The sequence below is a fragment of the Sturnus vulgaris genome, chromosome 9 (assembly GCF_052056855.1).
Source record: "Sturnus vulgaris isolate bStuVul1 chromosome 9, bStuVul1.hap1, whole genome shotgun sequence".
Lineage (NCBI taxonomy): Eukaryota > Metazoa > Chordata > Aves > Passeriformes > Sturnidae > Sturnus > Sturnus vulgaris.
Window position 1 is genome coordinate 2,374,731 of NC_142251.1, and position 25,291 is coordinate 2,400,021.

Sequence of the window (25,291 nt, forward strand, 5' to 3'; positions counted from 1 at the left end):
TTGTATTTATTAATTAATCTCTTTTTTTCTTTTTTTTTTTCCTTGCAGCTCAGTTGAAGATAGACATATCTCCAGCTCCAGAGAACCCCCACTACTGCCTAACCCCAGAGCTGCTGCAAGTCAAGCTTTACCCAGACAGCAGAGTCAGACCTACCAGAGAAATCCTGGAGTTCCCTGCCAGGGATGTCTACGTCCCAAACACCACATACAGGTCAGAGTTTTGAAATCCATTTCGCTTTTCAGGGCCTGAGACTGCCAAGTGTAGAAATTCCTCCCTTATCAGTGAGGTTGATGCAAGATTTGGTTTATGGCCAGAGGCATGGGAAGGGTTGAGGCTGACACAGCAGAAAAGGCTCAGCTGGGGAAGGACAAACAGGTTTGCATCAAACTTGGCTGTGAATAAGAACATGGGAGAGGTTTCTCCATTTCTCAGAATTTGGGGTGGAATTTGGTGAAATTCAATTCTATGTAGGGTTTTTCCTTTGCTGCAGTCACCATTCTCTTATTGGTTTTATTAATTTATGTCACTTTCAGTGACTTTATTTCTTTTTATTTCTTTAAAGTGAGGGATAGAAATAGAGAAAATGCATAATCCCTTTATTAATATTTTGATTTCCAAGCAATTTCTTTGTTTACAATACTTGACAAAAAATCTTCTGAAGCCCTGAAAAATAGGAAATCTTTCTAAATATCTTGGAAAACAATAGCCTTTCTGTAACAAAACCCAGGCTGGGACCATATTTCTTTTCATTTTGTTTCATTATTAATTTAAAGCTTTTTTCATTACATGGCTGAGTGGAATTGTCTTCATCAGCTGAGTAATTTTACCAACTTAGAAAATCCTTTATTTAAATTTAGATGCAAACCCGGTTTTTATAAATCAAAGTTTACAAGAAGAGTTTAGTCAAGTTCCATATACTGTATTTTGAAAAGTCTCAGCCATTTATTTATTTGTCTATTTATTTATTGAACAGGTAATTTAACATTACAGTAAACCAGTACAAATAAGCACCACTGCATGATCTCATCTCTGTTACAAACCCATGAGAATTAAAACGATTTTTTTTTTGCAGCATTTCTGTAATTAACACATTCTATTCACTGGGTTTCACTCTTGACAAATTACAACCAAAACCATTTCCTGTGTGATTGTGAGTGCTGAGATAAAAAAAAAATCCACGCTGTACAAGGGTTGGGGAAGATAAACAAGTCAATATGACTCAGGGGAACTGCAGGATTGGGGCTTTGTCAGTCAGCACTTCCAGAGCCAGCCCAAGGCTGTCACTCAGTGTTCTGCAGCTGAAGTTCAACGTGTGAGTGTCCCCAGGAGCTGGACCAGCCCTGTCCCGTGGCTTGTGCCTGCTGGGTTTGTGGGTTGGCACCCTTGACCCCATTGGAGCAGCTGCTCCCTACGTGAAGGGTGTTTTTGTTGTGTGCTCACTTGGTTGTTTATTTAATTCCTTAGTTGGTTGGACTGAAAGGTCACAAAGGCTTGGCTGTGATTCATTGCAGGTGAGGAGAGCAGATCTCTTCCTCCTTTCAGTGAAGTTTGGCTCTTCACTCTCAGTGACAGCCCCAGTTCTGCAGTGACTGTGCAGAGTGTGGGCTCCAGAGGAGCAGGGCTGCTCTGGCTCCCTGTGCTCCAGAGAGGGTGGATTGGCCTCAGCTGCATCCTGGAAAATTGACTGGAAATACCCAGAGCCCTAAAACCAGGAATTACCCATCTTTCATTTACTCCTAAAGCATTCCACAACAAAAACACAAACATTCAGTTAGTTACTTCAAGAAACAAAATTTTTTTTTTTCCTAAATGTTTTCTCTAGGGTTTTGCCAGCCCTTTGTTCCCAGGAAAAAACTTCTTGTTTTCACTACTACACAACCCACAAAGGAATGCACAGCCTGAAAACCCATTCCCCCAAACAATATTATCCAATATGTGACAGGTTGGCTCCTAGGCATTAGAATTTCATCCTGGGGAGGGAAAAGCTCCACAAGAAATTGCAGCACATCGACATTGGGGCTTGAGGGAATGACAATACTCACCAAACATTTTCTAAGACCATCTCAGATGCCTCAGGTTTATGTTTTGGAGAAATTCCATGCAGGGCATGGACTGGGACATGGCATCTGTTGGTAAACACAGCATCAAGTCCTTCGGTGTGGTAAAGTTCAGTGTGTTTGTTCTGAGTGAAAACGCTGCAGGCTGAGCACTCAGTCAAAGCTTTTTAAGTCTGTTGGGTGGATCATTATTTTGGTTGACTTGAGCAGGTAGTACCTTCCTTTCTTGGGCTTCCAGTATAAGCCTTTTCCTCTGTCCAGCCTTCCCCTGGACCTCGGTGTGACATATTTCCCGTTCAGGTTGGTTTCCTCACACTCGCTGTGCCACCAGCCTCCTGAGGAGCAACGTGGGAATGTCAGACACTCTGTGCTCTATGGCAGAGGAAGCAGCTCCTCTTTGCAAAATTAAATCTGCTTCAGACCCTAAATTCCAGCTAAATTGGTATTGTTTACCCAGGATTCCCAAATCACTGAATTGTTTGGGTTGGGATAGTCCTCTAAAGTCAGGGAGTGCAAACATTCCCCAGCACTGCCAGGCCACCACTGCTTCATGTCCCCAAATGCCACATCTACATGGATTTTAAGTCCTTCCAGGGATGGGGACTCCACCACCCTGGGCAGCTGTGCCAGGGCTGAACAACCTTTTCCATGAAGAAATTTTCCCAAATATCCATCTAAGTCTCCTCTGGTGTAACTTGAGGCTGTTCCCTCTCCTCCTGTCCCTGTTCCCTGGGAGCAGACCCTGACCCTCCCTGGCTGTCCCCTCCGGTCAGGGAGTTGTGCAGAGCCAGAAGGGCCCCCCCCGGCCTCCTTTTCTCAGCAGAATTAAGAACTCTTTAACCAAATTATCTCAAATGAGAAATGGCCTCAGCCTTGCATCTCTTGCCCTTTTGAGAGTGATTATTTTGTGTATATTTGACAAGCAGCTAAAATCTGCCTTTGAATGGAAACTCACTCATTATTAACTTTTGGGTTATAGCCTAAGTGGAGTTAGAAGTCAGTTCATCTTTGAGTTTTTTTGCAAAAAAGGGATCAAACAATCCAGCCTAGGGCTGCCACAGCAGACCAGGCATCAGGGGAAGGGACAGCCCTTTGCTCGAGAGTTTGGAATCTCATCCTGGGGGTTATTTCAGCCTGGGGCTGTCACACCAGACCAGGAGGGACAGCCCTTTGCTTGAGAGTTTCGAATCTCATCCTGGGGGTTATTTCAGCCTGTGCTGCCTGTTCTGTTTCTGGAGTTGGTCGTTTGCATGGGAGGGCAGGATTAGATGGGATACTGGGAAGAAATCCTTCCCAGTGAGGGTGGTGAGGGGCTGGCAGAGGTTTATGGAGAGACTGAGGATTCCCCATCCCAAGGCTGGACAGGGCTTGGAGCAACGTGGGATAGTGGAAAAGCATCAGGATTGAAACAAGATGAGCTTTAAGCTCCCTCCCAGCCCATCCCATGGGGCAGAGGAGTTCCCATGCCCCCTTTGGACCATACCCAGCTGGTTCTCAGGGCAGGTGGAGCCCCTGGCTGTGTCCCTGGTGGAGAAGGGCAGCTCTGTGTGCTCTGGCAGTGCGTTGGGGATGCTCCCAGCCATCCTGGACAGCTGCAGGCTGAAATTGGAGCTGGGGCCCCCCAGGCTGAAGCTGTACTCGATGTGCCTCCTGTTCCCCCTCCAGTCCTGCAGCTCGATCCGCAGCAGGTAACTCCCCTGCTTGGTGATGGAGTAAATCTTCTTCAGGCCCAGCCAGAATTCCTCTGCAAAGTTGGAGGGAAGAGATGCTGAGTTGGATTTTAGGGATAACCTGCAGGTAGTGTGTGTGGAAATACAGTATTTAAAAGGCTTTATTAATTGCTTTAATTAAATCGGTGATTTGAGTCTTGGGGACTGTTGATCTTTGCAGAGGTCTGCTGCTACATTCTTTTTGTTTACCTCTGCTTAATTGCACACTGATGATCAATAAAAGCAAGAGTTCTAAATGAACTGGAGCTTCCCCCTGTAAGTTTCCCACCTCGTGTGAAACTCTGAGAGGGAGCTGGAGACATTTAAAAAGTGTGTAATTGGAAGTGTGTGACAAATGAAGCCACTGACATACATAAAACCTAATGGCAATTGTTGCATTTTGGGAGGAAAGAGCTGCAGAACCAAACTTGGGTTTCAACACCCTCAAGTACAAAGGGAATTTTTCTTTTGCTGGAATTTCTGATCATTAGTTTAATTGGTTTAATATATTATATTCATTAAGTAGCTTATTATCAGCACAGATAATTGCCACATGTAGAAAGTGGGGCTGAATGTGAGTGCCGTGCACACAGCTGGCATTTGAAGCCATGGAAGACAAGATGGTTGAAGAAAATACTCCCTAATTTACAGCTCCAGGTTAGGAGCTGTAACCTGGTTTATTTTATCACCTCAGAAGATGCAGCAGAGCACTGAGTAGGACACAGCTGAGAGCACTGAGATTCTGTGCAAAACCCAACACTGAAAACATTTGGCTGCATCTTGGTATAATATTTGGGAATTGGGACACCAATGTAGGAGCCACTAAAGCATCCAGCAGGATCAGATAAACTTTACAGGTGAAAATCTACCTCAGCTTTGAGCTCCTGTCCCAAAATTGAGGGAAAGGCTGAGATACATCAGCTCTTTATTATAAAAGATGAGGAAATAAAACAGTGTTGCTGCTCACCTTGGTGATGTTTAGATCTGTGCTATGCTTAGAAAGTCAGAATATTTCCTAAACAAGAGGTCACTCATCTCATATGAGAAAAACGAGAATATTCTGGATGAGGAAGCTGTTGGGCAGCACTTGGTGCTACAAATTCTTTGGAGTTGATGATTAACAGGGGAACGTGGGTGTTTCCTCACCCTATGCAGCCATGGAGGGGATTGGCCACTCTGGAGAAGCCTGAGGTGTTTGCTCAGGGGAGCACACACAGCCTTGGGCTCTCCTGAGGCTGGAAAAATTGATGTGGTTTGAAGGGTAACAGGATTGCAGGAAGGTTGAGCAAGTAGTGACAGCAACTTCATGAGGTTTTGCCTTTGTGTATATTTGGGAGGTGCTTTTATAAATAGTAAAATCTTGATAAAATAGTGTTTAAAGCATTCTGGCCTTGCTTAAGTTTCTAAACACGTTTGAAGGGATGGCTTTGAGAATTCCAGAGTTATGTGTTCTATTTAGCACTTTCTGGTATTGCCAATTGCCAAGCTGTTATTTGCAGGTTTAGTCTGCTTTCCTTTCCATAAGGAGATTCAGCTTCTCAAAACAATTGATACCAAGAGACACAAAAAAAGGGATATTTACCATTGAGGTCACCAAAACCATTGGTGTAGGCATCCCAAGTTTGGTTGAAATCCAGTGATCCATCCACTCTCCTCTGGATTACAGTCCAGGATGTGCCTGTGAAAAGGGGAAATAAATCACAGCTTGGCCTTGGCCTCATTACCTGTCCCTGACTGTGCTCTGGGATGCTCCCATTTCGAGGTGGAATGAGTTAATTAAACTCTTTATGAAGGGAATTAAAATTGGAGAAAACTGGAGAGAACCCAGGGCTGTTTGAGTGTCCTCGGCCCCACTCGGGGTGACTCCCAGAATTATTCTGTTGGGGCTGCCTTAACTGGGTTTCACTTGTTTATGAGGGCTGAGAGACAGAGGAGCTGATAAAGAAGAGATATGCAAAGCTCACAGGGTCAGGCTGTCTGCTGATAGTGCCTGGCTGCTGGCACAGCTCCGGGGTCCCCACTGCAGCTCCAGGGGGGTCTCCTGCTGACCTGGCCCCAGGTCATGACACCCTCACTCCAGCAGCCCCAGCAAGGGTCAGCAAAGGAGGATTTTGCAGAGGGCAGCCCTGTGAGCTCTGTTTGCACATCCAAACACGTGTGGTGGCCCCACGTGCTCCCCAGCTCTGAGAGCAGAGGGAAGGGGACGTGGGACAGGCACAGAGCAGCTCTGGGGAGGCAGGGAAAGCAGGGAATGAGGGAACTGGACGAGCTCTGGGTGATCTTGGTGGCAAAAGGAACAAACTTGGGTCTTTAGGAAGGTGGAGCTCAGGTAGGTGATGTGACAATTGTGTTGCTGGCTGCTGAGCCACCCAAACGTGGCACAGGAATCCTGTCCCAGGACTCACTGCTCTGGGTTAGGTTGGCACAGCTCAGTCTAAAGCAGAGCCTGTTCATGAATAAAATTTTACTTTTGTAAAAGCAAATTGTTTGCTGTTTGCTTGTCTTAGGGAAATGCATTCATGGTTGCACTATAATGGCTTTTATAATGACCAGTTTTATTACCTACAGCTAAAGGGGCTTGGGATGTGGATATCCTTAATTTATGTCACATAATTGAATGTCCTTTCCTCAGTATAAACAAGAGGGGAGTAAGGAATGGGAGCAGTGATAAGGAGATTTCAGGGTATGGGAAACCTGACTTCAGACAGGCCACTAAGAGAAGTCAAGAGGACACATAAATCATAAGTTTTTGTGTACTTTGGGAGGAGACAAAGTTGTTTGGCTTAGAGGGAGATATTTCTGTGAAAATTAGACTGTTGCTGGCACAGCTCTTACCAAATTTTGTTTCACAGTAGACATTGAAAGCTTCTGAGCCATTGGGCTGGATAGTGTAGACCCCACTGTCCTGCACTGTCCCAGTGTGGTAGAGAGCAGTGCAGTCAGCAGCAGCACCTGGGGAAGCAAACAGACTGTTAGAAATCCTGCTTGGGGTGTGCTGAGCTGAGAGCTAAAGACAGAAAATGGCAGTGATCATATTGGTAATTTTATTTTACAATAAATGGCATGGAATGGGCAGACTGCTTTGGGCATAACAGTGCAGCAGCCAAGGAGTGCATAGGTTGGTCTGCCTGTGTTTTTTGAGTTAGGCAGGGTTCCAATTTGGAGGATTTTGGAAAGTTTCTAAGGCCTAAGACTAGACTCTGGCAAATAGGCTTTCCTAGCCCTTGTAAAGTTCCTAGTAAATACCATGCTCACTGCTGCACTTCATCAGTGCCTTTCAACTTCAAAGAAAGGACTTCTGAATCTTATAATTATCCAGTGTGGAGTAAATTAGTTCTCTGTTCAGGCTCCACAAGATAGACATGTGTAAAAGCATGGTCACAGCATGTTTACAAGAGGGGAATGGATCCTGTTACTTCATTTTTGGACGTTGTTCCTGTGTGTCACCCCAGAGACAAGTACAGCTGGAGTGGGGCTAAATAGATAATGACATTTTTTCCAAAGAAGGAACTCTCGTTCCTTCCCACAGCCCAGATAAAAAAATCTCCTCCTTTTAGTCTTAGACTCGTAAAAACCCGTGCAAGGCTGTCCCAGAGGATAGTGGGGGGCAGCATGTGCTGTGGTCAGGTCTCAGACATGGGTCTCACCATCAGTTCTGTATGTCCCAGCTGTGGGCCTGTGCACAGCAGAGGGGATGGGCTCTGCTTCCTGCTCCTCTCCTGTGAAGGAATTCTCCAGAAGTTCCTGGACCTCGATGTGGTTTAGCTGGAAGAGCCATAATTACACTGTTAATTTCCCAGGGCTCTGGAATGATGAGGTTCATGGATCAAGACAATGTCATGCAGAGAATAATTTTTCTTGCGAGTGTAATCCTGTAGAATATCCAATTTACCACATAAAAATAACTTCAGCTGCACACTGGTGGATTTTAGGTGTGGGAATGCCAACTGTGCCACTGCTCTGACAGGGTAGGATTCATGAGGGGTGGAAATTACCCTTTCTCATGTGGTGCATGATGGGCAAACAGATTTAACTTATTTCCTCAGGTGACATCACTCAGACAATACCAACAGCTAAGGAGGACAGAACCCACAGGTCCTTAGGCTGAAATGCATTTTCCTTTCAGAATAAATTAAATCTGAGCATGTTGGTTTTACTGTATTGCAGTGATACATACAGTGGAAGTTGGACTTCCACTCTGGGAGTGGATTTTGGAAATTAGGAAAGAGGTAGAAAACAATGAGTCTTCCAGACCAATGGAAGAATTATCTATCTGTCTATCTTATCTACCTATCTACCTATCTGATAGATAATAAGAGAAAAAAAATCCCAGATTAGCAGTCAGAAAATGCAGCAGCCTGATGTTGAGAGGCAGGATCTCAAAGCCACTGTTGGCCATAGCTCCTGCCTGGCAGCCCTGCAGCCTCTCCCCAAAACAGGTACCTCAGAATGGTCCCCACCTTCTTCTCCACCCCAAACTGAGCAAGGGGTGCCTGACCCCAAGGGTTGGAACCTCAGCTCGGTGTCAGAGATGGAAGGAGGAGCAGGGGTGGTTCCTGTACCTTGTCCTCCAGCTCCATGATCTGGTTGTGCTGCCTGTCCAGCTGCACGTGCTGCTCCTCCACGATTTTGAGGAGCTGCTTGATGTCGCTGTCCTGCTGCTCCACGAAGGCCTGAGCACAGGGAGGGAAGGATGGAGGAGGGTTAGGAGCAGCAGAAAACCTTCAGCAGTGCTTCTGCCTCTGTAACTCTTGTCCTGGGGCCAGTTTTGAGAGGCACAAACCATTGAACTTTGCCCTTCCTTTTCCAGAGAATCCTAAAATATCCCTAACTGAAAGGGACCCACAGGGATCATCAAAGTCCAGCTCCAAAGGTTTGCCTGCTTTGCCTACAAATTGAAAAATTTCTTTGCTTCTGGAGCAAACACCCTTTTTTTTTTTTTTTTTTTTTTTGAGACAAACTACTGGCAGCTCTGTAGATTCTTTTTTTAATTGCTCTTTTCCTTCCATTTTCACATCTAGAACAATTATGTTCTGTGGAATCAGCCCTTGATTCAAAGTAGATATACGGCACTGATCAAAAAAGGGAAAAATTCCCAGCATTTAGGATATCAACTTGGGATTCAAGTTCATTCAAATTCAAAACATCCAGTATTTTCCAATACAAATTGCTTGGCCTTTTTATACTTCTGCAAAATACAGTTAATGTTTTCTTTTCTACAGAAAATCCTATACCCACCTAACTACTTGCATGATTAACATGTTAATTTTGTTAACACTTGTAAGGTTCTTTGGTTCTGGAGCTCCTACAGATGCTGTAAATTCCATTTTCTAAAGATTTAACCTCCCTGTTTCTGCACTGAGCAGGCAGTTCCCACTGCATTGATTTGGGATGAGCTGGTGATGTACAAACCCATGGGCTTGGGAATCTCATAATTTTCCTGATTGCAAAACTTTTTTATCATTGTGATGACAAAATTTCTTAAAATTGATTTGCAAATAAATACTGAAAATAATACAGAGCTTTATAATGTCACCGTTTTTCACTAGTTTCACTGGGGAATTTAACTGCAAAATGAACTGTGTCAGGGTAAGACAGTGATTTTTTTAAAGGTAATGTCAGTGATTTCTTTCTCAAAATGCAGACCAGCACTCCAGTGGGGAGGAAGGGAAAGCATGAGCTTCTATTGCATAATTACTGATAATGGCATTGCAGTGTATTTTGGCTCAATGTGTCAGGGCCTTTCACAAATCACTTACTTTGAGTGAAGAAATTTCTTTTGTCTCTTGCACCGAAGGCTGGATGATGGCCAGCTTGGTGACCTTGTCCTCCAGTCCCCACACTTGCTCCTGCAGCTGGATTTTGTTTTGGATGAGGTCTTCAATCTTGAGGTTCATCTCCTGGGAGAGGTTCTTTATCTCCTCGTTGTTGAGTTGCAGCCTGGCCGTGGTTTGCCGGAGCTGTTCTTCTTCCTCCTTGATTTCGCTGGTTTGCAGGGAGAGCTCGTAAAAGGACTTGTCAAAAATGTAGAGTTTCTGAAAGATGTCATTCATCTGCCCCTTGGTCTTGTGGACAAAGTCTTTGAGGCCGTGGCCCAGCTGGAGGAGTCCATTGGCCAGGATCCGGACATCGTCCAACATCGCAAATCTCGATTTTGTTTCCGGAGATCCGGCGGAACCAACGGAATAAAAATCCTTGTCAGCTCCAGCTGGGACAGCCAGGGGGACCAGCAAAAGGAAAACTGGGATGATCTTCATCTCTCCTGCTCTTGGAGGCAGAGACTTTTCCCAGTGCTAGCTTGTGCTCTGTGGCTGTTCTGGGTTGCAGAACTCGATCTATTTATACCCCTCTTCATTTTAGCAGAGGCAGAGCAGCGGGTTGATCATTAAACTGTGTGTGCTTGAACGAGTGTAACCCCTCCTGAATGTAGGTTGATACCTGGGAAGATAAAATTGAGAGACGGGCACGTTGCTGATTGAACTGCTTCTGAACTTTTCCATCTGCCAGGCCTTCTGGTGTAAAATGTTATTAATGGCACGGTGTTTTTCACACAACTCTTTTTAATAGATTAATTTTGGGTCATAATCTTGGTAAGGGTTTAAATCGCTCCTTGTTTGTGTTGTTTGGTTCCCTTTATTGCCTCAGGAGGGTGAAAGGATTTTACCATGTTTGAGAGCACTTGGATGTTCAGCTTGTGAAGCTCCTTGATGAGCTGTGGAAGGGCAAAATATTCCCAGATGATTCACACAACTTGATTTTCATCTGGGGCCATTTTCTGATGTAACTCATTGTGCTGCAGTGGATTTACTTGTCATCGAGCCCAGATTAAGTGAGAAAGAGGGAATTAGGTCCAGAGATTGCCTGGATGTGATCCTGCTGTGTTAAGGTTTGTGCAGTAATTTACACCATATAAAACTTATTTTTTAAGAGCTGCTTTCCAGAGGTGGGTGAGATAAATAACACCTCGCTTGCATTTCTCACCTTACCATTCTTTTTGCTGTTTAAGATTCACACTGCATAAAAAAAGACTGCAAGTGCTCTGAAATAAATGCCCAGTTCTGCATGGAAACATGGAGGGTTTTGGGTAGTACTGCAGTGTGAGTGAAAGGTATTTCTCTTTTTGGACTCATTCAAAGCAATCCAAGAGATCGAAATCAAGCATTGCACAATGTACTTTGGAGAGTTTTCAGGTTTTTTGCTAAATTCTTGCATGTTTAGGAATTCTTCCCATGGACTTTTTGTTGTGTTCTTCGTGTACATACGCACGTATGGTATGAAGCATCCATAGAAAAAAAAGTTTAAAAAATGAAATTTTTACCTCATATGTTGAACTTTTTGTGTGTTCAGGGGTTGGTAATATGCAGGTAACCTTCCCATTCACAATTAAATACTGTGAAAGTATTTTAGATGTCATATTAATTGCTGGGGAATATTTTGTGCCAGTATGATTGGGATCAGAGTTACTGGAGTACCTGAGGTATGGAAAAACAGCAGAGGCAGGGAGATGATCAGGCCCAGCTCTGGGCACAATAGGGATTCCTTCAAAACAATTCTGAATTGTTTCTCTGGCATCTGACACAGGGATTTTGGGCTGCAAAACTTGAAGAACTGGTTGTAAAATTTGAAAATAAAAACCCCCAAAACAAATGTATAGACATTCTTCAATCTATTTCACAGTATTTAGGTGGCTTTGGTTTATTGTGGTTTCAAATAAAGCATTTTATTTTTTAACTATTTCATGCAAGAAATCTTTCTGGTTTACTTTGAATTTTTCCTAACCCCATCACCCCCCAAAAATCTTTCTTCTTGGTTTAGTCTTTAGAAAAATATGGGAATTACTCAAGAAATAGCAATGACCAAGCAAGTGGGGATCAGACATTCCACCAGGTTTCTACAGCTTGTGTCCCATGTGCTCCTGGTGCTGCTCAGGGATGACACTACCTATGGAAAAGGTTTATTTTCCAAAGGGAAAAGGCCCTGATATCAAATATTAATAAAGCACTGATTAGCTGCCAAGCACCTTTCCATATTAATGCCAAGGCCAGTGAAGTCAGGCAGTGCTAAATTCACTCCAGAACACCCCTAGATGTCACAACAGTCCCAGAAAAAAGCCACTTTTCCAGAAGAAAAGTGGGACACAGGAAAGCAGAGAGGAGAAAAGCTGCTGGCATGAATAAACCATAAAATTCAATAGCTGTGGAAACACTAAGAGGGAATCTTGCCTCTGAGAGTTGTCAGCCCAGTCAGGAAAAGATGTATATAACAAACATGATCCTGAAGATCTTTCATGCACCTGGGTGACCCTGATTATATGGGCTTTAAATGATTTTTATAGTAGGAATAAAGCAAAGAAAAAGGTCTCTGGGTTTTACTGAAAAGGGAAATTTTCATAATAGTTAGAAATTCCCTCTAAGAGTTAGGAGCAGCTTTTAATGTTTTAATACCTTTGTGAAGGATTTTGCAAAATGGCTGCAATGATATTACATAAATATTTAGAGGAGTGCCTGGTGCCATTATTTCCATGGCTTGGGAAGCCTTTGCACTTTAGCAATTTATTTTATGAAAGTAAAAGTACTTTTGAGATCTGTTTGAGATAATAGGATGAGCTTTGCACGTATTTGACGTAGCATTTTAATGACAGCTCTAAACACAAACCCTTGGCTTTAAAGCTCCTGCCTGAAGCTTTTATTGATAGAAATCAAGACATTTATAATGTCCCTGTCACTTTTTCAGCCACCAGTCCCTTTCCATGGCTCCTGTCACTGTCTTTAGACAGGAAGATATGAGATTTTTAGTTATGTAGGGCAGAAGAGAGGCTGGGAGAGCTGGGGATGGAGAAGAGAAGGTTCTGGGGTGATCTCAGAGCCCCTTCCAGTGCCTAAAGGGGCTCCAGGAGAGCTGGAGAGGGACTTGGGACAACGGCCTGGAGTGACAGGACAAGAGGTGATGGTTTTAACCTGAAAGAGAGTAGGTGTAGATTAGATTAGATTAGATTAGATGCTGGGAATAAATTAATTTCTGTGTGGGTGGTGAGGCCCTGACACAGCTTGTCCAGAGAAGCTGTGGCTGCCCCATCCCAGGAAGTGTCCAAGGACAGGGTTTGGAGAAATCTGGGACGATAGAACGTGTCCCTGGCCATGGCAGGGGGTGGAATGAGGTGATCTTTACATCTCTTCCTGGAATTAGGTGATCTTTGCATCTGTTCCAGCCCAAACCAGTCTGGGGTTCTGTGGTAAGGTAAAGCAGGATTTTTCCATTTGGGGTCTGATTTGCAAGCTGGGCATTTTTTCCCTTCTTTCCCCGTAAGTTTTCCACAAAGGGAAGATGCCTGTAATAGGAAACCCTCTGGAGAGAGGCTGCCTGAACAGGGGGAGCATTCCCCTGTCCCCTATTCCAGTGGGATCTGTGCATCTGAAATCCCATAAGCACCAAGAGCTTCTTCCCAGTGAAATGCCCTTAATGAGGGCTTGAAAAGCAGTGGAGAGGGGAACAACCTGTCCCTTTCCTCAGCACAAATCAATCCTGCCTTTAATATAGGGATCCTGTAGCCTGGCTTCACAAATACCTTAAATCCTTCTCTTAAGCACTAATAATACTTAATAAAAGTTTTATGAGCAAGGTACATTTTAGAGTAAATTTTCATATCCATTTTCATTTTAAAAAGATCATCAAGCAGCAAATGTATTCATGGCAGAACAAAGTAATTTAGGAGAGTCACAAAAATGGCCCTGGCCCCCTCTGAAATAGTAGGAGAGCTTTGATTTGGCAAAGTGACCAGTGGGGATGGGATTCAAAAACTTAATTCAGCATGAAGGACTTGAGAGGGAAGAAATTCCCACTTGCCTGCTAAGCTTATTCCTCTGCCTGCAGGGGTGAAGCAGAGCCTGGTTCATAAGGCTGCCCCAAATATCCCTGGAGCTGGACTGCTCTTAGGGAATTCCTTAGGATCAGCATTAGCTGTGTCTGTGTAGATGGGACTGTTTGGGGAGCAGATGGAATTGCCATCAGAACCAAGTCCTTGGGTGGGATTCATTGCCCAAAATATTGTCATTAGTTGCCATTTCAGGCAGCCAAGGGCAGCTTCCCTTTGCAGCTGCTCCTCCAGGAGTGTGTCCCACTAGTGCAGGTGTTTTGGAAACTCCTGGCATCTAAAAGGCACCAGGTACCTTCCCTGAGTTACTGCCCTCCTGAGAATCCAAAAAAGAGTCTTTTTGTTATCAACCTCCTGCTGCCAGCACTCGACAGCAGCTGCTTTATTGTGCCTTAAATGTTGTCCTGCTGTGCTCCTCACTTCACTTCTCTGAGCCCATCTGGCATCTCTTGGCTCTCTGGGACAAGGAACAGTTGGAAACTACTTACAAATTGTGTTCAAACCCACAAAATAGTTCCCAGAGGGAAGGGAACCTCTTTTTCCTCTTGCCTCACAAGCCAGGGGTGTTAGAGGGTTGTTTCTGCAGTGTTTGGGCAGAATGCAGAGTGCCAGTCCTGTATCCCTGGGAGTTCCCTTTATCCTTCCCTGAGCTTCCATGCACTCATCCCTCCTGGATCCCCTGGCTGGAGCTGCAGGAGCCAGGCTGGCCAAGGAGGAATGATGCTGCTGTGCTGGGCAGGGCTGTGTGGGAGATGGATTGGGGATTTCCAGGTTGGTTTTTTAAAGATGTGTAACAGTTCATACATTTAGACTTGTTTGGCAGCAAAAGAATGTTCATTTCCTTTGAAAAACTGAATGTTGAGGTGGAAAAGTCTGTGGGGGACATTGCTTTTTTTTTTTATTCTTTAAAAGAACATCAAGGAACTTTGTGTAGGTCTGAATTGCTTGCACAAAGGACAGGTAGGGGTTTGTAGTGGACAGTTTTGCTGATGAAGTGTGAATCCAACTTTTACCTTGTTGGCAAGGGCCCAGCAGGGCTCAGAGGACAGAAAATACTGCAGAATTTACCATCTCTCGTGGCTGTTAATCACAGACTTGGAGAAACAGGACTGGAAGGAGTTTCCAGAATGTGTCCCCTGCCCCTGTGAAGGTTGAGGTTGTCTTTAAACTCATCTGGAGAGTGTCTGCATCCCGTGGCCTGAGAAACCACCAGAAAATGGAAGTTTCACAGCCTCCAAGGCAATTTGTTCTACTGCTTTAACTCTCCTTACAGCCAGAACATTTTCCCTTGTGCCTCACCTAAATCTCCTGTGCTGCAATTTCCTCCCATTATGTCCTGCCACATTCCCTGTGGATGTGATGAGCACTTTATTACTTCAGACTTCGAAATAGTTCTTTAGATACCTGGGAGTGTTGTCATTACCTGAAGCTACATGTATCCATTTAGTTTAATCCGTTTTCAGAGGAGAAATGTAACCTGAAATCATCCTGATGTCAGGAGATGTAAAAAAAGAAAAGAAAAAAAAAGGACAGGGCACAAGAAGGAAGGTATTTAACAGAAACCAGCTGCTCTGTGTTGAGCAAATAAAGTATATAAAGTGCAAGTAAATAAAGCTTTTATATTCATATGTGTTCTTTCCACTTGAACTCCTCAGATTGTAGAATCACTGGGAAATTTTTAGATGGTTTAAGTACCCTTCCAAACAAGAACTGTTTCAAAATATGATGAAAGTTAAAAATTTACATCTTTTGATGTCTGAAATAAGGGGTCATTACCAAATTGTTTGTCTGGGTGTGAACTGCACCTGAGAGAATGAAAAATGTCAAACCCTTCACTTTGAGCTTTTCCACAGAGGTTTAAATAACAGCATTAATGAAGGTGTGACCCCTCTCATCACCTGCTGCCTTTGTCTCTTGCAGGAATCTCCTTTATGTGTATCCACAGAGCCTTAACTTTGCCAACCGCCAGGGATCTGCCAGGAACATCACAGTGAAAGTGCAGTTCATGTATGGAGAGGATCCCAGCAATGCCATGCAGGTGAGGGGACTGCTCTGTGCTCTGTGGGAAGGGCAGAGCATTCCTTGCAGTCAGGAAACCCCTGTGTTAAAACCTCACTGAAATGCATTTCAAAAGAACAAGGTCAGAGGAATGGAAAATTGTATTTCAGAGCAAAGAGTGCATCTGTGTAGAGTTTGTAAGGTAAGAGTGGAGCAGCTGGAATTTTAACATGAGATTGTTGATTATAAGGGTGGTGAGGCCCTGGCAGAGGTTGCCCAGAGAGATTCTCCATCTCTGGAAGTGTCCAAGGCCAGGTTGGATGGGGCTTGAAGCAGCCTGGGATAATGGAAGGTGTCCCTGTCTGATTCCTGAGATGGGATTTAAATTCCCTTCCAACCCAACCCATTCTGGGGTTCTGTGTTCACAGCAGACACTGCTCGTGGTGGGAATAGAAGCTTTGCTTCCATGACAAAAGAATTGAAGGTGACAGCTTTGTTCAGGGCCAGCAGTGATCCCCACTCAGAGAGGATCTGTGCAAGGGTTGTTCCATCTGTCAGTTCTGCCATTTCTGTGTCCATGTGTCACTGGAGGTGTTAAAATTGTGCCTTTTCAGTGACTGAGTGAAGTGCTGCCTGTAAGTGAAGGGACAGGGAAGAAGCAGATGTGTAACTGTACAGGTGCACAATAAATGGAGCTCTAAATGTCTCTGCAGGATTATGGAACAAATGCTTGGCACAGTTTTATAGGGGGGGTTCCTGTGGTTTTTTTCTTCTTTTTCAGGTTATCTTTGGCAAATCCAGCTGTCCTGAGTTTTCCAAAGAAGCATACACAGCTGTGGTGTATCACAACAGGTAAAACACAGTGTGGAAGGGCAGTTAGCAGTGACTGGTTAATTATTTAACAATCAGTGTCTGGACAGCACTCACAGTGACCGCAGTGCCAGTTGATGCTGTCCTTAAGAGTTTTGTGACCACTGGGAGACAGAGTCTTTGTTTGCTGTGGTACAAACCAGCTTTGTGTGATCCTGAGCACGTAGCCCAGCTCAGCAGATGCTCCAAGTACAACTCCAGTCAGCAGTCATGAAGATTTATGTTCCAAACTCATGGTAGCAGGTGCCCCCGTTGTTTCCTTGGAGCCTTTTAGACATCAGCTACAAATTGGAACTATTTAGTCTTGAAAATAATTCCATTGCAGCTGGGGTGAGGAGTGCTGAATCCAGCAGGAATATTTTCCTGGCTTTGCAGCTGTGCCAGGGAGAGATGTTCCAGGGGAGATTCCTGTGCTGCAGGTGAGGGTTGGGGCAGTGTCCACATTGAGACAGGAGTTTATTGCTCATGTGGTTCAGAGTGCCTGTGTGAGGAGGAAGCTGCTGCCCATTTTTTGTGGATTAGAAGTTTTCCCAGTCCTTGGTGATCAGGAACTGAACTTCAGTCCCTTGGGATGGCCCATGAGCTCCCTTCCCTGCAGATCCTTTAACTCAAAGGGTTCAGTCTGGTGCACAAGGTAGCAAACCACTGTGGGTGACTCAGCTGAGGCTCTGCTCTCTGCACAGATCTCCTGATTTTCATGAGGAAATCAAGATTAAGCTCCCAGCCACTTTGACAGACCACCACCACCTGCTTTTTACTTTCTACCACGTCAGTTGCCAACAGAAACAAAACACCCCCCTGGAGACTCCAGTCGGCTACACCGTGAGTGTCTTCCCATCCTTTCATTTTTTAGCACAGGATTCATTCAAATGCATTTGCTGGCTCTTTGTTCAGCATCCCTGTGAACTCATATCCCATTGGAGAGCTTGAGAAATTGGCAAAGCTCAAGGCAATCCTTAAGAAATGTGTGGTTTTGTTTTCTTCTCTTCCTAGTGGATCCCAATGCTTCAGAATGGTCGGTTAAAGACGGGTCAGTTCTGTCTTCCTGTGTCATTGGAAAAGCCACCACAGGCTTATTCAGTGCTTTCTCCAGAGGTGAGCTGAGTTCTGCCTGCTGGAAACCAGCAGAAGACACGTGAGAAAAAATGAGATGATGTGTGTGTACATATTTTGTGTGTGTGAATTTATTTCTTTCTTAAATACCGTTAAATTTAAACAGAATTTTAGTGTTTGTGTGTGGCTATGTGTGTGTGTGATCTGACCAAAATAAATGAAAACAAATTAAATTGTAATTAGCAGAGCCTAAGCTGTGCTCTGTGTCACATCCTCTCTCATTCTTCCCTCAACCTGCAGGTTCCCCTCCCTGGGATGAAGTGGGTGGATAACCACAAAGGGGTTTTCAATGTGGAAGTTGTTGCTGTGTCATCCCTCCACACTCAGGTACGTGTCAAGAGCAGTCACTGGAATAAAATAATAAAATAATCTCCTGACAGTTGAGACACTGTCAGAGTTGATGCTCTGAAGGGTGTAACAATCCCTTGTAGTGAAATTCCAATCTCATTTTCAGTTCTGAGCCAGCACACCCATTTTTCCACATTCTGCTGTGAGTATATTTGAGAAGTTCTGCTTAAAAAATATGAGTGGTTTGGCCTTTATTCACTGGGGGGTGAATGGCCAACAGTGTTCTCAGGCCTCAGCCTGTTGTGTTTGATACAACAGCTCTAACACAGCCAGGCAAATTATGTTTTCTTGTTCTTGTTTTCTTGTTCTGTTTTCTTGTTCTTCCCTTTCCCCTCCTCTTTCGTTTCTCCCTGTATTTTCCCTCTGTCTTTGATCTGAAAATAAAGATGACAGTCATTTTGTTTAATCGTTTCAGCTTTTGTTTTATTAATTCTCACTGTGTCATTTTGATGGGGTTTGTATATTTTATTTGTGTTTTGTGTTTTATTTATTTATATTTATTATATTTATAGTAATGTGATTTTAGTGCATTTTTGTCTGGTATTTCTAAGAATACACGGTCTGTGGGTCCTCTAGTTTTGCCTTGATAACTTTTGAAGTAGAATTAGAATTAAATATGGAGAGATCTCTCAAAGCTGTTGAATTTCTGCTAATTTTATGAGATTTAATGGCCAGATTGAAAAATGAGGGTGAGAACCCACCCATGAAACACAAATCCATAGAAAATGAAGATATTTTAGAGATTCTTGCTGATTGTTGGCTTTTTGCTTGTTGTAGGACCCTTACCTCGACAAGTTCTTTGCACTTGTCCATGCTCTGGATGAGCACATGTTCCCTGTGCGAATAGGAGACATGAGAATTATGGAAAACAACTTGGAAAATGAACTGAAGAGCAGCATTTCAGCTTTAAATTCCTCTCAACTGGAGCCGGTAGTGCGATTTCTTCATCTCCTGCTTGACAAACTGATCCTTCTGGTAGTAAGACCTCCTGTCATTGCAGGCCAAATAGGTATTTTATTTAAGTTTTATAGAGAATTAAATAGCTGAAAGTTTGACACTTCCAATTTTATCATATTTATGTTGAAGTAAAAAAGTCCATTTTTATGCTTTATTTTAGTGCCACTAATATACCAAGTGTCTCCCAAATAAAACATGCTGGTATCCAGATCTGGGGTGATATACACAGGAGCAATATTTAATATTTAATAGAAAGCTTCTAAGGAAGGACTGGGAATTTGGTGTCCAAATTGAGCCACCAGAAAAGAGCCTGATTTTCCTGGATGCTCAGCATGTTTTTAGCACTGGAGCTTGCTAAGGTGTCTCCATCCTGACAAAAAGTAGAGATTTCAACCTTATTAGTCACCTTGGAAAATCTGGAAGTAGATAAAGCAGGAAAACACAGATGCTGCATGTTCCTGTTGTGGATCTGATACTGCCAGCATGAATAATCCCTTCTTTTCCTCCCTGTGAAGGGCTAAGCTTTGGGAGTACAAACAAATCTCAAGTTTAAGTCAGGATTAGATCCTTAGTATTTAAAATAGCAGGTTTTGCTGGGTTTTTTTTGTAGGAAACCTGAATTTGTACATGGTGGAATATAAGGATCTAAGACGGCTTTAAAAATACTTGTAAAAATATTTTCTTAGTCATATAAGTTTTTTATTTATTTCATCCTTCTGGGAAAGAATTTACCTGCATCTTTATTTTATATTTTAAGGTGCTTTCACTCTTTCAGTGTTCTGTATTGGTTTAGTTGGTTTGTGTGGAATATTACGGACATTAGTGACTGGATTTATTTAAAATAAGGTTTTTATTCTGTAGCTACTGTATTCTCCATCCTTAATTTTTGTAGAATATCTGCTTCAGTCTGTGTGTAGATTTTTGTGCTCATTTTCAGAACAACTTTTTCCTCAAAACAAAATGAAATTATTCTTTTGATAGAGTTTGTATTTCGGTTAAGGCTTAAATAGAGGGAATAATTACCTGAGAAAAGCATGATAAATATCCAAAGGGTATTATCCAAAGGGAATTAAACAAAGACTTGATCTTGTTACCATTGCAGCTGATGACTAAAGTTGGGCTGGTTCCAGAAATGGAGCCTAAATTCATTAAATTTATTATTAATAAAAGTTGATCACTGGAACAGCTGTCCTGCTCTCAGGCTGGTTAGACATGGTTCAAACACCAGGCTCAGTTTGGGATAGAAATGCTTGGGATAGAAAGGCTCTAAGGAGCTCCACCAAATACCCTAGAGCAGGTGGATGATCAGCACATTTAGGATTTCCCCTGGGTCCTGCTGCAGTCTAAAGCAAACTCTCACATTTTGTTTTCAGTTAACCTGGGCCAAGCATCTTTTGAAGCGATGGCATCGATCATAAACAGACTTCACAAGAACTTGGATGGCAACCAGGACCAGCATGGCAGGAACAGCCTTCTTGCTTCTTATATTTATTATGTTTTTCGCCTACCCAACACCTATCCCAACTCACCATCACCAGGTAGCTTTTTTTTTTTCATTTTATTTCATTTTATTTGTTAAAAGAATGCAGAAGCCACTTGCTGTTAGGTGCTCCTGAGCTCCAACTGCATGGCTGCTTCCCTGCAGGGCCCTGTTATTAATTTGCCAGTGTAGCCACTTAAAAGATGAGTTTAATTACTATTAGTCATGTCAGAGATTTAATTATTTGATGATTTTAAGTAACTGACACTCCTGAATGATTGTGAATTACAGCAAAAAAGTGGGGTTTTGGGGTTTTTTCTATGAGACAGGTGTGATGTACTCCTGGCCTGTCATGTTTCCCAGTCTCCTTCACAAGAACTTTTATACTTTAATCCAGTTCCAGCAAAAGTTTAAACACTGGCTGGATAGAATAGATATCCAAAGGGTATTATCCATCAATTAAATGAAGACCTGCTCTTGTTACCATTGCAATTGATTACCAAAGTTGGGCTGATTCCAGAAATAGAGCCTAAATTAATTGAATTTATTATTTATATAATATTTTACGTATTTTAATGTATATATATACACATATATACATACAAATATACATACATACATATATGAAACATATTTTTATTTTATATATACATATAAAATACAGACATTATATATTTAAAGCAGGAGTCTAAGATAGTAGAAAACACATGTCTGGGTACAGGAGGGAAACAAATTAATCCCAACCCTGCTGAGAGCAAGGCATGGGGAAGAGGTGGGGTGAGTGACAGCCATGGAAAAGCAGGATTTGGAAGGAATGTTCATGCACAGAATGGGAAAGCTCTGAGAGACATTGGGAAGGTTTTGCACCTAAAACTGTGCCCACCTTTTGTTGGGTTCTGAGTGTGAGGTCTGCAAAACATCCTGTTAGTAAAGACAATCCCACAGGGAGCCTCCTGCTTTCCAGTGGATAAAACAGATTTTATTTCTGTGCTGGAGAAACGGACAGGGGAGGCCTGGGTGGGGCTGGGTGTCCTGAGGGGGTCTGGGTGAGGGATGGACACACTGACCAGACAGGGCTGGATGTCCCCAGGGGGTCTGGGTGAGGGATGGCCGGACTGAGTGGACAGGCCTGGCTGTCCTGAGGGGGTCTAGATGAGGGATGGCCGGACTGAGTGGACAGGCCTGGCTGTCCTGAGGGGGTCTAGATGAGGGATGGCCGGACTGAGTGGACAGGCCTGGCTGTCCTGAGGGGATGTGGGTGAGGGATGGCCGCACTGACCAGACAGGCCTGGCTGTCCTGAGGGTGGCCAGACTGAGCAGATGTCCCCGCAGGTCCCGGTGGCCTGGGTGGCTCAGTGCACTACGCCACCATGGCCAGGTCGGCCGTGCGCCCCGCCAGCCTCAACCTGAACCGCTCGCGCAGCCTCAGCAACAGCAACCCCGACATCTCCGGCACCCCCACCTCACCTGACGACGAGGTGCGCTCCATCATCGGCACCAAGGTACGTCTGTCTGTCCTGCCAGGGACCCCCCAGCACCTCCCATTCCTTCCTCAATACCAGGGAAGGGCGTGGGGGTTGTCCCAGCCCCTCCTCAGCCCTTTCCCGGCAGGTGCTGTTGGCACCACAGGAGCAGCGCTCCTTGGAAATGTTCCTGACTTGTTGGAGCCATCCTGGAGTGCTGCTTCTGAGGGCAGGAGTCCTTCTGGATTTGTCTCCCCCTCACTTTTTGCATGGCCAGCAGCTGAATCCTGTGCCCAGCTCTGTTGTGTCTTCCCAGACTTTGAATCCTCTTACCCCATTCTTCCCTCCCAATCCCAAACTCCCTCCTCTCCTCTGCATTCAGCTGCTCAGATTTCTCTATTCCTCTTGTCCAGAACGGGTGTCTTGCACGCAGCAGGAATATTCCTGCTCCCTGCGTGGCCCAGAGGGGATTTGGGATGGTTGGTGAGAGGCACAGCTGAGCTGCAGGGGCACTGACTCCCCCTGACTCCGCACACCACAGTGACATTGCAGTGTGGCTGCAGAGCATCCAGCACGGTTCTACTCTGGCTCTTGGGGGATCAGTAAATGCAGCTCCTCCTGCTGACTTCTGACTACACAGAACCACCACAGTCCCAATCTGAGCTCTTCATTTTGTGCCTAAATCAGCTGAGATGAGCCAGGACAAAGCAGTGTTGGTAATTCCCTCCCTTGAGAGGGGTGGCTGAGCTGCTTTGGGGTTCTCTTTTTTTGTTTCGTTTTTGGTTTTTTTTTACTTATTCTTCAAACTGTGATAACTTCACCAGGATGAGACTTTTTCACACCATGACCTTTCACTCTTCCAGCAGAGGTGAATTCCTGGGCCCTTTCAGGGAGCTGTTAAATTCCTTTGGAAGTTTAGGGAACAAGGTTGTTATCAAAGCCATCACCCTGACCAGACAGGCTTGACATGTCTGATGCTGGGTTTTATAAGAGCAAGAAAAACACAGTTTGAGGAGAGGTTACCAATTTTAAATGAATAACAACATCATTTGCTGACCAAATAAAAGGCTGAAGAATTGTGGGTAGGCAAATGATTATTTCTTACATCAAAGTCTGGATTTAGAATTCTTGAAATATTTTAAAGACCACTTCAGTATCTTGCTAATTAAACAAGCCTGACCTTTTGTGAAATGCCACAGGCACTGATGTGCATATGGAATTTACCCAGGCTATCAGAGATTTAACGTGTGCTGGCTTGGTGAATAATGTCACAATACAAAATGAAGAGAGATTTTCTTTCAGAGGTGTACTCCAGGCTTTAAAGGAAAACCTATTTCATGGATAATTGTTGAGGGGAAACTTTCCTTCTGGGTAGTCAGAGCATCAGGAATTAACCTCAGTCTACCTATACAGACTTTTGGTTGAGTATAATTATTTCAGTTTCTTAATATCAATAGACAAAAATATGACACTTCTTGCTATGCTGACATGAGTAAAAGGGTGCAAAAATCCCTGTTTTTTCTCTGAGTAATGGCTTAAGGAATATTCCCAGTTAGATTCTAATTTGAAGTGCAGGTTCCCTATCACAGGAAGTTTTCTGCTTTAAAACAACTCAAGTTGTGGGGTTTTTTGTTGTTTGAGGGAAGTCTTCAAAGTCCAGTCTTGTGTTATTTTTTTATTCTAATGTAAGGTATTTAGAGGTGTGGTATAAGTGCTTCAAGTCTTCCTTATCACCTTCTTACTTCATTTTGAAAACTCTTTACAGGATTTGGAAGATTTCTGTTTTTTGTCACAGCAGAAGAGGTTTAGGTCTGTCACTTGTTTTGCCATCATCTGTGAATTGAAGCGATGTAAATTTTATTCCCTACTAAAGAAAATTTATTAAATGTCTAAAAAGACATGTTTAAAGGGATCCCGAAATGCTGGCAGTGTGTTGGGAAAAACACAGAAGATGTTGTGGAGTTTCATTGCTCTGGCAGTGGATTTTCACAGATGTGGGTTATGTTCCTGCACAGACCCAGCTGCAGGGCAGCCCCCCCAGGGGCAGCACAGCATTTAACAACAGCTTTGGGAACTTTGGAGTGACTCTGACAAGCAATAAGAAGCTCTGGTACACTTTTGTTTTCTGAAGAGGAAAGAATCCTTCTCTTTTCAGATTTTTACCAAATGGCTTTTGCATCTGTAAACACAGTGTGTGTTTAATTGTTATGCTCAGAACCAGAGTGACAAGATTAGGAAACTCTGAGAGAGAAATATGAGGGGGGATAAAGGCATTTTCAAAATTAGACCTGATTTTACAAAACAAGAGCTTAGTTCAGCATTCTGCAAAGCCCTTTCAACTTTAAATCACCGTGAGCAAAATAAAGCATGTTTATGGGGCTGAGCAGGGCACAGAGCTTTGATTTATTTCTGCCAAAAAGTAATTGAGATTAAAACACTCTCCTTATGTGTTCAGTATTTTTTTTATTGGACATCTTAAGCAAAATTACAGCACTGCTGAGCTCTGCCTCGAGGAGCTCAGTGGATTAATGGTTTGAATCCCAGGTTACAGCTCTCACGCCAGGTTCAACCTTGAGGTGGATTTTAGTTTGCTGAGAGAAATGGATGGTTTGGCTTGGTGGATTTTCCAGCTGGTGCTGATCACAGGGATGAAATGGGCTGCACCTTTTGCTTTATATATTGGGAAAAAGCCCTAAGTTGGCAGAGAAGTGAGGATGGAAGCTCTCACCTAGGTGAGGTTTGTCAAAATCAATGTGTGGTGTTTATAAGGAATTATGTCTGTCAGAGCTGCTTCCTGGGAGCCAGGGAAGTCCACTCCATGCCCTTGAATGTTCCTGATTTGGGAGCAGCCTGGGTGACAGCACAAGTTTAAATTTTTCCTTCATTCTGAGTGTCTCAAGGAGAAGAGAGCAGAGAGAGGAGGGATCCGCAGTAATTCTGCCAAAATGATCCATTGCAGTAGAATTTGGAGTACAGGCTAGATTGAGCTTTTGAAAAGCAGGATGATTTTTCTTGGTTCCAGAAAAGGTACGTGCTCTTTCCTCCCTTTGCCATGGAGGAAATGCCCGAGTGTCCATGTGAGATCCTGTCCACAGGGTTATTCTGCCAGCAGTGCTGGACTTTATTTCCATGGGCAGGGAACCCTGTGAGGGTTGACAGCCTCTTCTGTTTCTCAGTATTTCTGTAAGAATTGTAGAGTTTATGAACTCCAGGCTACCCTGAAGGTCCTGGAAACCTCAGAGAGCATCCTCACATCTCAGCACCAGTTTTCCTCTGTCACAGTGGAAATCTCACCTGGCTCCATGGGAATGGGTTTAAACTGAGCAAAGGACAAGTGGGATTTTTCAGGAGGAGAAGAGTTTTTGAATGTCAAGCATTCCAGACAGGACAGGCCAGACCAGAGCTGCTGACAGGATTAATGTTC

At 43.7% G+C, this 25,291-nt stretch overlaps 2 protein-coding genes across 11 annotated transcripts in view; one reads left to right on the forward strand and one right to left on the reverse strand.

Annotated features, from left to right (window-relative positions):
• The window catches only part of DOCK7 (dedicator of cytokinesis 7), a 95,988-nt gene that overhangs the window by 33,942 nt on the left and 36,755 nt on the right, over positions 1 to 25,291 (forward strand). For all 10 annotated transcript variants that reach the window (XM_088169629.1, XM_088169630.1, XM_014870523.2 and 7 more), the window contains exons 14-22: positions 49 to 211; positions 15,559 to 15,676; positions 16,418 to 16,488; positions 17,190 to 17,328; positions 17,500 to 17,601; positions 17,860 to 17,946; positions 18,745 to 18,976; positions 20,298 to 20,462; positions 21,737 to 21,906. In XM_088169629.1, the coding sequence (XP_088025755.1) occupies positions 49 to 211; positions 15,559 to 15,676; positions 16,418 to 16,488; positions 17,190 to 17,328; positions 17,500 to 17,601; positions 17,860 to 17,946; positions 18,745 to 18,976; positions 20,298 to 20,462; positions 21,737 to 21,906 (1,247 nt within the window). The remainder of the gene's footprint in view (positions 1 to 48; positions 212 to 15,558; positions 15,677 to 16,417; positions 16,489 to 17,189; positions 17,329 to 17,499; positions 17,602 to 17,859; positions 17,947 to 18,744; positions 18,977 to 20,297; positions 20,463 to 21,736; positions 21,907 to 25,291) is intronic.
• Positions 1,777 to 10,083, reverse strand: ANGPTL3 (angiopoietin like 3). The gene is made up of 7 exons (XM_014870529.2): positions 9,527 to 10,083; positions 8,330 to 8,440; positions 7,415 to 7,532; positions 6,603 to 6,719; positions 5,350 to 5,445; positions 3,542 to 3,802; positions 1,777 to 2,393 (listed from the first exon to the last, which is right to left on the reverse strand). Exons 1-7 carry the CDS (start codon positions 10,022 to 10,024, stop codon positions 2,212 to 2,214), a joined length of 1,383 nt encoding a protein of 460 aa, XP_014726015.2. The 5' UTR covers positions 10,025 to 10,083; the 3' UTR covers positions 1,777 to 2,211.

Excerpts from the sequence above, each read along its gene's own strand:
- ANGPTL3 (XM_014870529.2), bottom strand. The coding sequence starts at position 10,024 with ATGAAGATCATCCCAGTTTTCCTTTTGCTGGTCCCCCTGGCTGTCCCA. Across the intron at positions 8,441-9,526 it reads AAGAAATTTCTTCACTCAAA|GCCTTCGTGGAGCAGCAGGA; the intron begins GTAAGTGATTTG and ends CCCTGTGCTCAG. Across the intron at positions 5,446-6,602 it reads CTACTGTGAAACAAAATTTG|GCACATCCTGGACTGTAATC; the intron begins GTAAGAGCTGTG and ends CCCTTTTCACAG.